At 62.0% G+C, this 14,050-nt stretch overlaps 1 protein-coding gene across 1 annotated transcript in view; it reads right to left on the bottom strand.

Annotated features, from left to right (window-relative positions):
- Positions 1-13,581, bottom strand: part of DNAH17 (dynein axonemal heavy chain 17) — a 34,997-nt gene extending 21,416 nt beyond the window's left edge. Inside the window, exons 1-33 of the mRNA XM_068654706.1 lie at positions 13,064-13,581; positions 12,287-12,480; positions 11,734-11,926; positions 11,563-11,662; positions 11,390-11,475; positions 11,146-11,271; positions 10,773-10,928; positions 10,616-10,702; positions 10,182-10,349; positions 9,834-9,950; positions 8,282-9,178; positions 7,865-7,973; positions 7,486-7,589; positions 7,263-7,403; positions 6,753-6,896; positions 6,383-6,565; positions 6,064-6,306; positions 5,805-5,974; positions 5,438-5,660; positions 5,249-5,365; positions 5,038-5,124; positions 4,679-4,831; positions 4,148-4,396; positions 3,856-3,978; positions 3,297-3,644; positions 3,127-3,218; positions 2,817-2,943; positions 2,430-2,582; positions 1,775-1,900; positions 1,313-1,420; positions 1,063-1,194; positions 480-640; positions 241-397 (exon numbers count right to left, since the gene is read on the bottom strand). Coding sequence (XP_068510807.1) covers positions 241-397; positions 480-640; positions 1,063-1,194; positions 1,313-1,420; positions 1,775-1,900; positions 2,430-2,582; positions 2,817-2,943; positions 3,127-3,218; positions 3,297-3,644; positions 3,856-3,978; positions 4,148-4,396; positions 4,679-4,831; positions 5,038-5,124; positions 5,249-5,365; positions 5,438-5,660; positions 5,805-5,974; positions 6,064-6,306; positions 6,383-6,565; positions 6,753-6,896; positions 7,263-7,403; positions 7,486-7,589; positions 7,865-7,973; positions 8,282-9,178; positions 9,834-9,950; positions 10,182-10,349; positions 10,616-10,702; positions 10,773-10,928; positions 11,146-11,271; positions 11,390-11,475; positions 11,563-11,662; positions 11,734-11,926; positions 12,287-12,480; positions 13,064-13,432 — 5,943 coding nt within the window. The 5' untranslated portion in view covers positions 13,433-13,581. The remainder of the gene's footprint in view (positions 1-240; positions 398-479; positions 641-1,062; positions 1,195-1,312; positions 1,421-1,774; positions 1,901-2,429; positions 2,583-2,816; positions 2,944-3,126; positions 3,219-3,296; positions 3,645-3,855; positions 3,979-4,147; positions 4,397-4,678; positions 4,832-5,037; positions 5,125-5,248; positions 5,366-5,437; positions 5,661-5,804; positions 5,975-6,063; positions 6,307-6,382; positions 6,566-6,752; positions 6,897-7,262; positions 7,404-7,485; positions 7,590-7,864; positions 7,974-8,281; positions 9,179-9,833; positions 9,951-10,181; positions 10,350-10,615; positions 10,703-10,772; positions 10,929-11,145; positions 11,272-11,389; positions 11,476-11,562; positions 11,663-11,733; positions 11,927-12,286; positions 12,481-13,063) is intronic.
- Between the last annotated feature and the right edge of the window lie 469 nt (positions 13,582-14,050).

Here is a 14,050-nt window from a genome sequence, read left to right as displayed (position 1 = left end):
GGAAATGGCCCCCAGCTCCCCCGGGACAGCCCGGCAGCAGCTGCCTGGCCCCACATCCCTCGCTGGCAGCTGAGCTGGGGGAGAGGAGACCAAGAGCCCAGCCTGGCTTCAGGCATCAGCACGGGGCGCTGCAGCTGGAGGCGGGGGGCGTGCTGCAGGGGTGCCTCCCAAAAGTCTCCCCTCATCCTGCAGGACGGCTCTCACCTGCCTGGCACCACCGCCTGCTCCCCGCGGCCCTACCTTGTAGTCCATCTGCTCGGAGCAGTTGAAGACGTAGACCATCATGCCCACCGCCCGGCCCAGGTCCTTGGTGGTCTCCGTTTTCCCGGTGCCCGCGGGGCCGGCGGGGGCCCCCCCCATGTAGAGGTGCAGGGACTGCGTCAGGGTGATGTAGCACCTGGGGCGAGGCCAGGGGGGCTCAGCGCTGCCGCTGCCCCCTGCGGAGCTGAGCCCACGGGGTGCGGGGAGCCGAGCCCTACCGGTCGGTCAGCGGGGTGATGACCAGCCGCGGGGTGTTCCCCAGGTACTCGTAGGAGTACTGCAGCTGCGCGTCGCAGATGTTGGCGTAGCAGTGCATCTTGCCCTCGTCCCAGCGGTGCCGCAGCTGCGACTGCCAGGTGAACGCCTGCGCGCTCTCCACCTGTGGGGCATCCACCACCTCCTGATGGGGAGCGTGTGCCAACAGCCCACCCGCCCCAGGGACCTGGGCTCCTTTGGGTAAGGAATGCCCGCAGTGACTCCACCGGGGCTCAGGGTCACTGCTCAGGGTCCCTGCCTGAGCCTGTGCCACCAGCAGGTCCCAGGCAGCAGCCGCGTGGCCGGGACCCTGCCACCCCCAGAGCTTCGCGCTCCCGGCACGGCTCAGACCCAGCCCGGTGTGAGCCCTGCTGTGCTGCCACCCCTGCTCCCAGGTACCCCAAACTCTGCACCTTTGTACCTTCCTTGTGCTTTCTCACACTTTGGATACTTTGAAAGTATCAGAAAATAAAAGAATAACAAGAAAAACTTTGCTCAGAAGTGCCAAGAAAGCAAGCAGTGAAAGCACCATGGTGTAACTTCTACCTTCGCGACGATCATTTTGGCCACCACGTCCCTGGCGTGCACGTCTATGGTACAGATCGTCATGATCTTCATTCTGTCTCCTGCAGTCAGGTTTCCAATGAGGAGTGAAATCAGTGCATTCAGCTGAGTGATCTGAGGGAGGGAAGAAATGATAAACAGAAAACGGCGTTGTACTTCCCTACCCGTCTGAGACGCCTCAGCCTGCTGAGAGCCGGGGGGGGCTGCAGGACAAGGTCCCAGGGATGCGAACCTGCTTTTTGTTATAATCCTTAATTGCATTTTCATAGCCTTCCTCCAGCCTGGCAAAGGCAATGCCAACTTCTGTGGTCCACCAGATCTGGGTGCATGTCAGAGCAACCTGCAACAAATCCCAGCGACAAAATGCGGCAATAAGGGGAAACGAGCCCTCCCCACCACGGCCTGGGACAGGCTTTGTCCTTGCTGCCCCAACCAGATTTTCCTGTAAATTACTGCCTGTTCCCACTCTTGGCCAGAATTTTAACGGAGCCAGGCTGCAGCAGCTCAGCACGGATGTGCAACATCTGGCTTCCCCTGCCCTGCAATCTGCTGCCTGCACAGAACCAGATTGTCACTGTCCCGTTTTGGGGACCCGTGCCGCAGGCAGCAGCAGCCCCGGTTCCTGCATCGCGCCCACCCCTGTGGCGGCTGCCCTGAGCCCCCCAGCTCGGCCCCGGCCCCCCCAGCTCCCCACCTGTGCCGGGTAGTCGAACACCCACTGCTCCCGCGGCTTCTCCTCGTAGGTCATCACGGCCTCGGGGATCAGGTGCCGCAGCGTGGAGCGCATGCTCGCCAGCACGCGGTTCAGCCACACCTCAACCTGGTGCGAGCAGCAAACTCTGAGCGAGCCCTCGGCAGCCCTTTGCTGTCCCGGCTGCCTGCGGCTCCCACCGGCAGCTGCTGTCATGGAGCTGCCCGGCCATGGCTCCACACCACAAGTGGCCTCTTGCTCCAGATGGGGATGTGGGGATGGGAGCCTCCATCCTGTGCCCTGGCTGCCCCAAGAAGGGGCACGGGGACTTCACAGACAGGGAGCGGTGCACAGCGGGACCGTCCCCCATGGCCCCGGGGACCAAACACCAGGGGAGCCCCCCCTGGCTGAGGGCTGCAAGGCAGCTTGTTTCCATGTTCCCTTACATTGCTGCAGCTCTGTTCTATAGCTGTAAGGTGGGTCCTATTCCTGGTTTGTTTGTTTGTTTGTTTGTTTTTTGTTTGTTTGTTTTCATGGAAACCTTTATGAAAGCATTTTAAAACTGCTGCCAGTCTGCTACTGCACAAGCAGCAGGTTTGTCTCGGTCCTGAGCCTGCACAGCTCCACCCCACAGAGCCCTGCCCGAGACCTCGCTGACCTGCCCGGATAAGTCGCACTCCTGGTCCAGAGGCACGTACTCCTCTTCCTTGCTGAACATCCCCAGGGCAGCCTTCAGGGGCTTCTTGTCAGGGCTCATCTTGAACTTCAGTTTAGCAAGACTGTCAAACAGCTTCGACAGGTGACGGGACACCTACGGACAGAGGCACGAGAGCAGAGTCACGAAAAAGGACTCGGCTGTGCCTGACCAGTGCACAGAGCTGTTTTACAGCTTTGGTTCACTCCTGGACTGTTCAGGGTGCTGCAGCCCTGAGAAGCGGCGTACCAGGGATGCAGTTTTGTCTTTTAGAGTATTTTAAAACTGCCGTAAGAAGTCAGCACGTCAGAGGTGCCGGACTTGTCTCCAGGCTTTGCATTCAACCCATACCTCAACGGGCTCATTTCCGTTAGACAAAATGTCAAGCAGGTCTGCAGAGGAAACGAAGTAGAATCTAGGGAAGGCCAGGCGTTTTGTCTCCAGGTACTCAGCCAAAGCCTTCTCACAGATGGCCAGTCTAACAGGAAACCAGGAAGAGAAAAAAAAAAAACAGTTAAAAATGTCCTGGTTTTTAATCTCTGCAAAGTTATTGTTCTGTTGAAGTTGACGTCACTGCTGGAGGAATTAAACGCCTCTTTGGGCTTAGACTGGTCGGTGGAGGCTTCTCCACGATGCTTCATCAGGGTGACTCAAACCCCACCTTTTCTGCAGTGCTTCCAGCTTGTTGTAGAGCCCAGGTTTGTTGGTAGCTTCAATCACGTTGGGAGTTTTTACAGCATCAGCCATTAATTCCTGTGAGACAAAAAAGGATTCAGCCGTACCTGAACCAGCGACAAGCTCGCAGGGGGCGCAGGAGGGGAAGTTCCTCACTTTGAAATCCTGATCGATAGAATCGAACTGCTTGGAGTCCTCTGGCAGCTGGCTGCGGATGTCTTCAGAGCCAATGAAGATGCTCTCCAGGTGACACCACGTCCGCTGCACCTCGAACCAGATGCTGATAACGGAGTCGGTGGTCGACAGCTTCTGCTGCCAGCCCGACACCTCCTGAAGGAAGAAGGCCAGGTACTTGGACGTCATCAGGTTCTGCAGCTGCACTTGGTTGTCCTCCAGCGTCTCGATGAGCGCCTCGTCTGACTTGAGCAGCATGATGCCGGTCCTGGGGTGAGGCTCATGTTCGAACTGCATCGTGGCCCAGGTGGTGTTCAGGGTGCTCAGCACCTTTAGAGCAAGCGTGAGAATGAGCCGAGCTCCGCGCACCGAGGGCAAACCCTGGCAGGGGCCCCGCGGGAAGGCAGGGCAGCCACACAAAAACCTCCTCCAGAGCACGAGCTGCCAGGGCCACGCTGTGCAAGTGCCCCCAGCTGCAGAGCCGCGCTCGAGCACGGGGCTCTCAGCAAACTGGGAACGAACCGAGCCGTGATTGCCGTACCTTCTCCATCCCTGATTCTTTCACAGCTTTGTCCACGATGCCACGAACCTCATCCTCGAACTTGTGCAGGTTCAGCTGCAGCAGATCCGCGAGGGTTGTGTCCTCAGACATGGTGAAGTTCACCTGCGGCAGAACCGGCACCGTTGGGCACTGACACCCCCCCGCAGGCTCCCCAGAGCAGCTTCCTAACAAACGTTTAACGAGCCTGCACAAACATTTGTGCACAGCCACCCCTGATGCAGCCTGCATGCTTCTCCTGGGGGTGCGGAGCTGGGGTCCCCCTGGGGCACACCTTGGTCGCCTGCATCAGCTCGTGCCAGTGCCGGTCCCTGATGGCCGGGTTCTGCAGCTCGTTCACGGCGCGCAGGGATGTGATCATGTTCTTCATGCTGCTGTCCAGCCCTGTGAACGCGTCCCAGCTTCTCATCTCCTTATCCAGGCTCCGAATGTCTTTAGAGAACTTCTTGCAGTCAATATCCATCTGCTCAACGTTGATATCCTTCCACTTGGTGGTCTTCCAGTCATCAATGCTGGTGTTAACCTGAGGTTGGGAACACCCCGTTACAGGACACGCGCTCAGCAGGAGCAGCCCTGCCCGGGACAAAGAGCCGTGCTGCCAGCACCCGCACACCCCCTGCACCAGCAGAAATGCACTGACTGAAAAACTGCCCTGCGCCCACCCCACCCCTCCAGTGCTCCCCGGAGTGCGAGGCCGTCGGTGGCTGCAGGGTGGCTCAGCCCTGCGATAGGGCTGGCCCTGCACGCACACGGAGCTTGCTTTGCCCGTCCCCGTGCCCCTGCTCCTCCGGCTCACAGCACGTACCAGGACGATCATGTCCCAGAGCTGCTTCAGCAAGCGCACTTCCCTGTGGCAAGCTTTGAGCTGTTTGTACTCTGGCACTGCCACTTCAAACAGCCCGGCTGACTTGGACAGGGCAGCCAGCTCGCTCTCCATGGCGGCGATGCTTTTCTGTTGCTAGTGGGGAGGAAGAAAAGGGCTCAGCCGGAGGCCGTGTGTCCTGCCCTGGGGACGTGTGTCCTGCCCTGGGGGCAGCACCATCCTGCGGCACTCACTGCGGTGCGGCGGGGACAGAACGTGCTGCAGGGCTGAGCAGCGTGGCACGGGCAGGCATCGCCCTCCGCAGGGCCCAGCCCCTGCCCCGACATCCTCGCCTTCCCTACCTTGTTCAGGGATTTGTAGGGGTTCGGGTCAGTGTACAAAAACGGGGCTTTTTCCCGGAACTTCTCCCTGAAGGCCTGCTGCTGGACCTGCGGGGGACACAGCGTCTTGGGGGAGCCGGGGCCGTGGGGCTGGTGGCCCATGGAGAGCACAGGGGTGTTCCCGAGCAGCTGCAGGTTTGCCCCCACCCCTTTCCCAGACCCGTGTGGGCACCTCGAATTGCTGGCATTTCCTGCGGATGATGTTGACCTCGTTTGTCTGCAGGGGTGCCACGTTCTGCTTCACGCGGAAGGAGAGCTTCTTGGTGTTGTCCCAGAGCTCGGGGAGCTCCTGCAGCGAGCGCCGTGTCACAGCCTGGCCCCGGGGAGCCCCTGCTCAGCCCTGACACCTCGAGCACCTCACCTGGAGCTGCAGGTGGATCTCTTCGGGCATCTCCTCTCCGTAGGTGCTGAGCAGCGCAATCGTCTCCTTCAGGGGCTCGAACATGCCGTCGGTGGTGGCCTGCCTGTCCTTTACCCTCATCAAGTGCCCCATCACCTCCACCAGCCCATCGTAGTCTCCCTCTTCCACAGGCTTAGTCAGGCCAGCAGTGGCTTCTTTGATGAAGCCTTCGAGCTCCTGCAGGCTGTGCAGAAGGCAGGGGAGCTCGGCGGGGCTCGCTCTGCAGCACGCATCCCTGCCAGCTCCATCCCTGCGGGGCCAGCCCTGCCCCTGGCCGCAGTGCCCTTGGGTGCCCAGGAGCACCCCGTGCCCATGCCCTGTGCCCTACCTGGTTGTGACACGGTTGGTGAGGTACTGCTTGAGCACCAGCTCACGTCTCCTGATGGCGCTCAGCAGCGCCTGCTTGAAGGGGCGGCAGTCGCTCTGCAGCCACCCCCCGAACACGCAGGTGTTGGCGAACCCCGACACCTCCTCGCACAGCGCCTCGCATGAGTCAATCTGGGGACGAGAGATGGTTGCAGCCCATGGCTGGTGGCCCCTGGGCACCTCCATGGGCACTGCGTGCCCCCTGGAGACCCTCCCGGTACCTCCTGCTTGAAGAGCTGCAGGGGCGGGGGCCCGTGGGGAGGGGGCTCCTCTGGCTCCCCAGGCCTGGAAGCACGGCGAGAGGTGAGGAAGCGCTGCAGGAACTCCTCGGGGTCCTCCAGCCACAGCTGGGAGTGCTCCTCAAAGCTGGCACTGTACTCCTCGCCTTCCTTCATGGCGTTGACCACCAGCGTCACCACCTCGTCCCGCATCCTGCTGAGCTCCCCCTGCTCCTCCAGCTCGGTCTGCAGGGACGGGCAGAGCTCCTGGGGACCGGCCGGGGGACACCGCAGCATCCTCGCTCACCTGCCAGGCACCCACCTTGTAGCTCAGTTTGCCCTCCAGCAGGAGGGGCATGCACTCTGCGGCTCCGTAGATGTCGCTGAGAAGGTTTTCCACCAGCTCCAAGAAGCTGTTGTCATCTAACATCTCCAGGGACGGGCGGAACCCCACTCTGCTGTCACACAGATCCATGTGCACCTCGAACAACGGGGCCACGTTGTCCTGAAAGAGGTCAGCACCCTGCGTGGCCGCTGTCCCCGTTCCCATCCCACCCCTGGCCCCAGGATTCCCCCCAGGGAGCCCTGAGGTGGGCGCATTTACCACCGAACAGAACACCCCAGAAAGGAAAGGCACGCAGGGGTGCACCCCGAGCACACAGAGCACGGGCGTGGAGCAAACCTGGACGTACATCAGGGACCATGTTGGTGAGCAGCAGCTCTAGGGATTTGTGAGTAAGTCTGTTGAATCCATCCAACACTATTTTGTGTATATATTCTACGTAGTTCTTCCATATCTGCGATGATGTATCGGCCTTAAACAGGTCTGCATTCTCCTGCAAGCCAAGGAAAACCAACCTAATGTTTGCTGATAAATTCCCAGCAAATGTAGCAGCTCCCAACACCCTGGAAGTGAGCCCTCTCTTGGGACCGATGACAGCTTTATCTCGTGAGGCTGCTCTTCAGATCCTTCTCTCCACTACACACCACCAGAAGCTGTGGCCGAAGCCCTTCCCGTGAGGAGGCAGCGGATTTCTGCGTGCGGTATTTCACGGTCTCTCCAGGAGTTTTGACTCAGCAGAGACCAGAGGGGTGCACCCAAATTTGCGCCCAGCTCTCAGTTACAAAACGTGGGAAGACGCCGGCGTCAGGGTGCGCAGCGCCGTGTCCAAGCATTCTGCTCCACGCAGGATGTGCCTCACCTTCACCATGGCCTCGATCCTGTCTCCTGCTGCCCGAATGGCAGCGTAGCGCTTGCTCACGTTGCTCGCCCTCCCGTCCAGGTCCAGGAGCGCCGTCTCCTTGTGGTCTTTCCTTTCAAACATGGGAGTGGCCGAGCACTCCTGCAAGGGAAGGAGGACGGTGTGACTTCTCAGACGCTCACCAGGAAAGGCGTTTGTAAAGCAACCAGCAAAATCCTGCTACCTCCATCAGCTGCTTGACACTTTCCACGTTTAACTTTGTTCTCTGGACTCGGCTGTCTAAGGCAGACAAGATATCTCTCATCTCCTGAATGTATTCCATGACACCTGGGAGGAAAGCACAGCTGGCGGTGTGGGGATGATGCTGGCACCGCCTGGTCAGTGAGCCTCTGGGGGCACTTTACCACAGGGGGGACACGCTGCCTGCCCCACACCTGCCCTTGCCCGGGGGTTGGGAACCTGCATTTCAGGTGCAAAGGTGGTGAAAGGCCCTGCTGGGACCAGGTGCGAGGCAGGACGGTGCTGTCCCCTGGGGTGCATGACTCCCGTCTGCAGGGACCCCCGGATGCGCAGGCAGGGTCCTGCCCTGGGGGGCTTTGTACCTTCATGGTGCCAAAACAGGGTTTGCTCCGCAGTGCTCAGACGCCTGTCGATGTCCTCCAGCTCCTCTGTCACCAGCGGGATCTCCACCGGCAGCACTGTCAGCTTCACCTGGGGAGCAGAGGCAGCTGCAGGAGGGAGCTGCGGGCAGGAGGGAACCTGCTCTGCCTTTTGGGATGTGCTCCTCGGGTCAGGCTGGGGGTCCCTGGCCACCAACACAGGGCTGGCAGGAGCCGGTGCCTGGGGTCAGCCACCCCGACATGCCGGTGCCGTGCTGGGGTCCCCCGACCACCCTGGGCTCTTGGGACCCATCTCATCAGACCCCCCTTTGCTGTGAGGCTCTGCCAGGCTCTCAGCGAGGCTCAGGGCATGGGACAGCAGCAAAACCACAGCAGGTTGCCTCCTGCATTGCAACTTGCCTTATTGTACCAGCCAGTGATGAGCTCCAGATTATCCACAAACTTTTGGAAAGTCTTATTCTGAGCGAAGAGGCTCTCGGCACTGCCTGGAATATCCTTCTGCTGCTGGAAGTTCAGGTACTTCACCTCCCGCAGGATGGCGGCGAGCTGCGAGACACCACGGTGGAGATGGTGCTCATTAGGAAAACCCAAAATGTTTCCCAACAGACCCGCGAGAAAGTCGGGTGTGCATTCGGACGAGCTGATGCTGGCGTTACCACGGCACGCAGCGGAGGACTGCGAGGGCTCCGCGGGCAGGGGCTGCGCTCCAGCACCCACCTTCCTGCTGAAGTTGACGCTGATGAGGGAGCTGGAGGGGTCCCTGAGGATCAGGGGCTGCTCCAGGTTGAAGCGGCAGCCCTCGTCCACGCCGCTCATCCACTGCCCGTAGGTGTCCTCCCGGTAGCCCTGCAGCAGCGCGATCATTTCCTCGAACTTCCTGGACACCAGCTCGGCTTCGGCACTGCTCAAGGCGCTGTGGGGGCACCACAAAGCACTGGCTGTCGCAGCAGGCTGCAGGAGGGGCACCGGGGCTGCGCCCTGCCCGGCCCCGCACAGAGCCCACGGAGCGGTGCCGAGCCTCACGCACGGGTGGTTGATGGCGAAGAGCTCCCGGTGCGGCCCCTCCAGCCTCTGCTGCAGCTCCAGGGACCACTGCAGCTGCCCGGCCACCGGCGGCATGTTGGTGTGCGCAGGGAGGGCGCTGCCACCAGCCCGTGCCAGGGCGATCTGGGTGTCATACAGCACCTTCACCGCGTCCAGCTCGGCGCTGAACGCGGCCAGCAGGGCTGAGTAGTAGGGGGAAACCTCAGCCTTTATCAGGGGCCGGTCCAGCAGGGAGGAGAACATGTGCACCAGCTGCAAAGGGAAGAGAGGTGCTCGCTTCTGGCCAGCCCGTGCCGCTGGTGAAGGCGCTGAGGTGGAAGGATGGAAACTTCAGGGGGAATTCCAGGGAAATTTGCCAGTTTCAGGGAACTGGTGAATTTCTCGTTTTCTCCCAGAAGCCGTTTTGTGCAGGGGATCTTCCAGTGTGGAGGTGAATACAGCATCACTGAGAAGCTCCAAAATGTGGATTTTTCTTGTTAAATGGAAGGAAACATCACCCACAGCCTTTCCATTGAATAAATTGTTTGGAATTTAACAATCGAACCCGTAACCTTTATGAATTAAAACCATTTGGTTTTTTTTGTCAATTGTTTTTGCTCCTGACAGAGAACTATTTCAAGGGCCTGTTCCAGCCCACGCCAGCACCCCCCCCCCCCCGGCTGCCTCTCCCCAGACCCCAGCTTTGTTCCCTTGTTTGAGCCTGATGCCGTCCCTGAAATGCTGCTCAGGGCAGGAGCTTGTGCTGGGGCACTCAGCCTCTCCCACAGCTTTAGCCCGTTGTTCGTGGGTTTAATCTCTGCCTCGTTCACCTCTTCCAGCTCATTCATACAGAGCCACCCCCCCGGCCTGGTGGGGGGTCCCTCCCGGGGGGGTCCCTCCCACCGAGCTGGCCGCACAGCACAGGTACCTTCACTGCTGAGGCCAGGCTGTTGCAGTCATCAAACCCCTGGCAGAGGATGGTGGCCAGCCGCCTGTCCAAGTCCTGGATCTTGCTCTGGAACTCTGCAAAATCCTTGTCCAATTGCTGTCAGAAAGAGCACAGCGCTCAGGGGGGCGCAGCCTCCAGCCCTCATTCCCCAGCCCCTACAGGAGGATTTGCTTAATCTGATCAGCCAAGAGAACCCACGACTGTCCCCAAAGCAAGCACGTGGGTTGCCGTGGTGACAATTTTGCATGCCGGTCTTCCAGCATGTTCCATCAAGAGATTTTTTTTTCGTTTAGCCAATGCATACGTTCCGTACCAGCATTCACTCACCTCTTCTGCAGGATCTAAGGGATCATACTTGCAGTCAGCAAATCCCCTCACGAGCTCAGAGACCTCTTCGTAGATCTGAAACACTTGGCTCCCAAGGATGTTCCCTCTCGCTCCACCCATCTCTGCTTTCTCCAGCTTCAGGAACTCGATGGATATCTCGTACAGCTCCTGGTGGGCACCAACAGCCTCCACATCTGGCTCGGCTGCGTGCCCAGCCCCAGCTCCCCACTCCCTGGCACTGCTGGTGCCCAAGCTGCGGCACCAGGGCTGGGCTGTGCCCCATGAGCCAATGTTCCCAAAAACATCATCCCTGGGACCAGCCCAGCCGGGGGCACCGCCGTGCTGCTGGGTGCCTCCAGCAGCCAGGGCGGTGTTTGCCCCCCCCCCCATCTGCCCTGGTGCCCCCAGCCCCATGCCCTGTGCTGTGCTGTCACCTCGACGGTCTTCAGCCTGTGCAGGAAGGAGTCCATTCTCCTGAAGACGAGGGAGGGGGGGAACTCCCAGAGCCGGGGCTCCTTGTCCTGGGGGCGGACGGGGCCGTTGGCACAGCGGAGCTGGCACGGGGAGACCCCCACCCAGCCCAGCACCTACCGTGAACAGGGTGGGCAGCAGGTCAGAGCAGCAGCTGCTGTAGGACTGGAAGAGCTTCTCGATGGTGGCAATGCTCAGTTTGATCCCTCCCAAGGTCTCTTCAAGCTCTCCTTGCAGCCCCTTCATCACCTCCTCAGGGCTCAGGAAGTTTCGGGTCTAGAAAAGACAAAAGCTGCTGTGGGCAGAGGGGCCCCTCGTGCCCCTTGGCTTCCCCAGCTCCCTGCAGCCCCCGCCTGCCCCAAGCCCCCCACCCTGCTGGGGGTGTTATGGGGGTGTTATGGGGGCCTCCCACTGCCCTGGCCAGGTCCCCCCCCGACCCACGCCACCTCCCCTGGCTCAGGGGTGGCTCGGCACCGTGCAGTCCCGGCAGTACCATCTCAATGAGGAGGTTGCAGATCTCCTGCAGGATGACGATGACCCGGGAGGGAGTGCTGTAGTGCTCCGAGTGCACCCAGGTGAGGCAGACGGTGTACAGGACCCTGTCGATGTAGGACTGGAGCTGCCGGAGCAGGGTCCCCGTTAGCCTGCAGGCCTTGCGCTGACGATGGGCTGGCAGAACCGGGCTGCGCCCCTGCCTGCACCCAGCCTCCGGGGTAATCCCAGCAGCTGTAACCCACCTGGGCGTACTCCGCTTGCTCCATCTCTTCCAGCAGGGTCTGCAGTGGCTGCAGGTAGAGGCTGATGTTGTCGGCTTCCTGCAAGCCTGGCGCAGGTGAGAAGCAGCGTGGGCGGCCGGGAACCCTCGCTGGCGAGGCAAGGGGCAGGAGCCCGCGGCCACCCGGAGCCCTACCTGCGCTGACGTCCCGGAACATGGCCTGCAGCGCCGGCCAGTAGCAGCTGTCGGCCTTCTCCAGGATCTCGGCCAGGGCGCTCACCCGTGGCGAGAGGAGCTGCAGGAGAGGCATTGGGGTGGGTTTGGCTGCGGGGGCGCGGTGCTGGCTCCCCCCGGGCGAGGCGTTACCTGCTCGTTGATGCACTGCAGGTTGCTCGTCCTGGTGCGCCAGAAGTCAAACTCTGTCCTGGGCAAGGGGTGCAGCCCCTCCAGCAGCAGCTGCGCCGAGTCCTTGCTCAGGATGTCCCTGATCTGGTGGGACCAGTCGATGACGATGGTCTCGATGGAGTGCAGCACAGACCCATCCACCGGCCCTGCCAGGCTGGAAGGCAGCCGGGTCAGGGAGCAGCACCATGACCTGCCCCGATCCATCCAGGGAGCCCCGAACCCCCCCGGGGAGCCCCACGTGCCCCTCCACAGCCACCTCCACCCGGCACAGGCTGCTCAGAGCTGCTGTGCTGCTGAGGAGCTGCTGCACCTGGGGACCTGGGGTAAAACCCCCAGATTTCTCCCGTTAACCTGAGCCGAGGTCAGCCTTTGGTGCAGCTCAGCACAGGCAGCCCAAGGCTGGTGCCGGGACGCGGGAGCGGAGCCAACGCGTGGCCGTGGGCTGTGCAGGGAAGGAGCCAGCACCCCAGCTCCTGCAGCAGTTCCCAGGGGGATTCCTGCTGGTGGCACCCACCAGTCCAGGACGGTGCTGGAGCCGTCCCGGCTGTCCAGGTGCTCCGGCAGCGGCAGCAGCGGCTTCCCCTGGATCTTGCCCCCCATCACGAACATCTCGTTCCTCAGCCTGCGGGCTTGTCGCACCACGTCCTCCACCACCACCCGGGGCCAGCCCAACACATTCTCCTTGCTCAGGAGCAGAGAGGACAAGACCTGGAGGACAGGAGCAGGGCTGGGCACGCCGGCTCTCCGTGCCAGCAGCTTTGGCAGCAGCAGCAGCAGCTGCGTTCCTCACGAGCCTGGCTCTGGGACCGGTGCTTCCAGGCTCGGCTCACCCTGCATGGGGCTTCTTGTGGTTTGGGAGCTCTTGGTGAGCTGCAGCGAGTGCCCGTGGGGGGAACGGGCTGGTGCACAGCCAAAAGGCACCGACATTTGGGAAGGGGAGCCCTGTGGCTCCCAGTGCCCCTGCTGGGCAGTTCTCTAAGCAGGACTAATCACAGCACGGCTGGGAGGAATCCGCTCTGACATCCCCTGGTGATGGGGTGTGGTGCAGGGGGAATTGAGGCGTTTCTACAACCACACAGGGGAAGGGATCCGGCTGTGCTGGGAGAGCACCAGCCCTGTGACCGGCACCGGCAAGGCTTGGGGGGCCCCATGGGTGGCAAGGTCAGGGTGAGCACTGGGGAAAATGTCAGCTCATTTCCTTCGGCTGCTTTTCGAGCCCCCCCTCGAGTGCTGGCTACAGCAGCCCCACGGCATGGAGCCCGGGCAGCCGTGTCCCGTGGTGCCGACCCACCTCCTCCACCACCACGATGAGCTGCTCCACCGGCCAGGGGCTGATGTCTCCCACCAGCAGCGCAGCCCGGCAGTTCTCCCGGGTGACGTTCTCCTTCTTCCTCTTCACGAAGTAGATGCCCTTGCCCTTGAGGGTGGGCAGGAAGCAGGTGGAGGGCTGGAGCTGCCCGGCGGGGTTCAGGGACAGCAGCAGCTCCAGCACGTCCGGCTGCCTGAAGAACTCGTCCAGCACGGCCCTGGCATCCTCGCTGCCCTCAAACTTGTTCCACTTGTCCGGCCGCAGCCGCAGCAGCAGCATGGCGAAGCTCTCCAGGAAGCTGTGCCGCTCATCCGGGGCCACCGACAGCCTGCGGGCACTGGGCTCGGCCATGGAGCCCCAGCGCCTGCTGGGGGGGGAGGTCAGAGCCCGGCTTAGTGGGGGCTGCACCGAGCCCCCCTCCCCTGCCTGCCCTCAGCCTCCTCTTGCTGCACGCTGCAGCCCTGCAGGGGGCTGCCAGCCCCAGCCCCAGCTCCGTTGCCCCCCAACCTTCCCCATCCCTGCCCGGCCCCACCGCCCCCTGGCTCTGCAGCCCCCCCAGCCTGCCCCATCCCTGCCCCCCAGCCCCCAGCCTTCCCCATCCCTGCCCAGCCCTATTGCTCCCCAACCCGTCGCACCCCCAGCCCCTCAGCAGCCTCCGACCACCTTCAGCAGCCCAACTGGTCCCAGCACCGGCCCTAACTGGTCCCAGCACCGGCTCCAACTGGTCCCAGCACCGGCCCCAACTGGTCCCAGCACCGGCCCCAACCGACACCGGCTGCAGCCCAACGGCCTCGGAACCCCGGGGCTCCCCCCAGCTCACCATCAAATGAGGGGCCAAGGCCTCGGATGGGATCAGGCGGGGGCTCAGCCCAGCACCCTGCTGCCCGCAGAGCCTCCTCCAAGCACCCCCTGCCCTCCCACAGCCCCCAGACCCCCCCTGCCCCCTACCAAGCCCCCCTTGCCCGGCCG

Source organism: Anas acuta, chromosome 18 (genome assembly GCF_963932015.1).
Source record: "Anas acuta chromosome 18, bAnaAcu1.1, whole genome shotgun sequence".
NCBI classification, from domain to species: domain Eukaryota; kingdom Metazoa; phylum Chordata; class Aves; order Anseriformes; family Anatidae; genus Anas; species Anas acuta.
The sequence above is the reverse complement of the archived record's forward strand: the minus strand, read 5'-3'. Positions and strand labels throughout refer to the sequence as shown.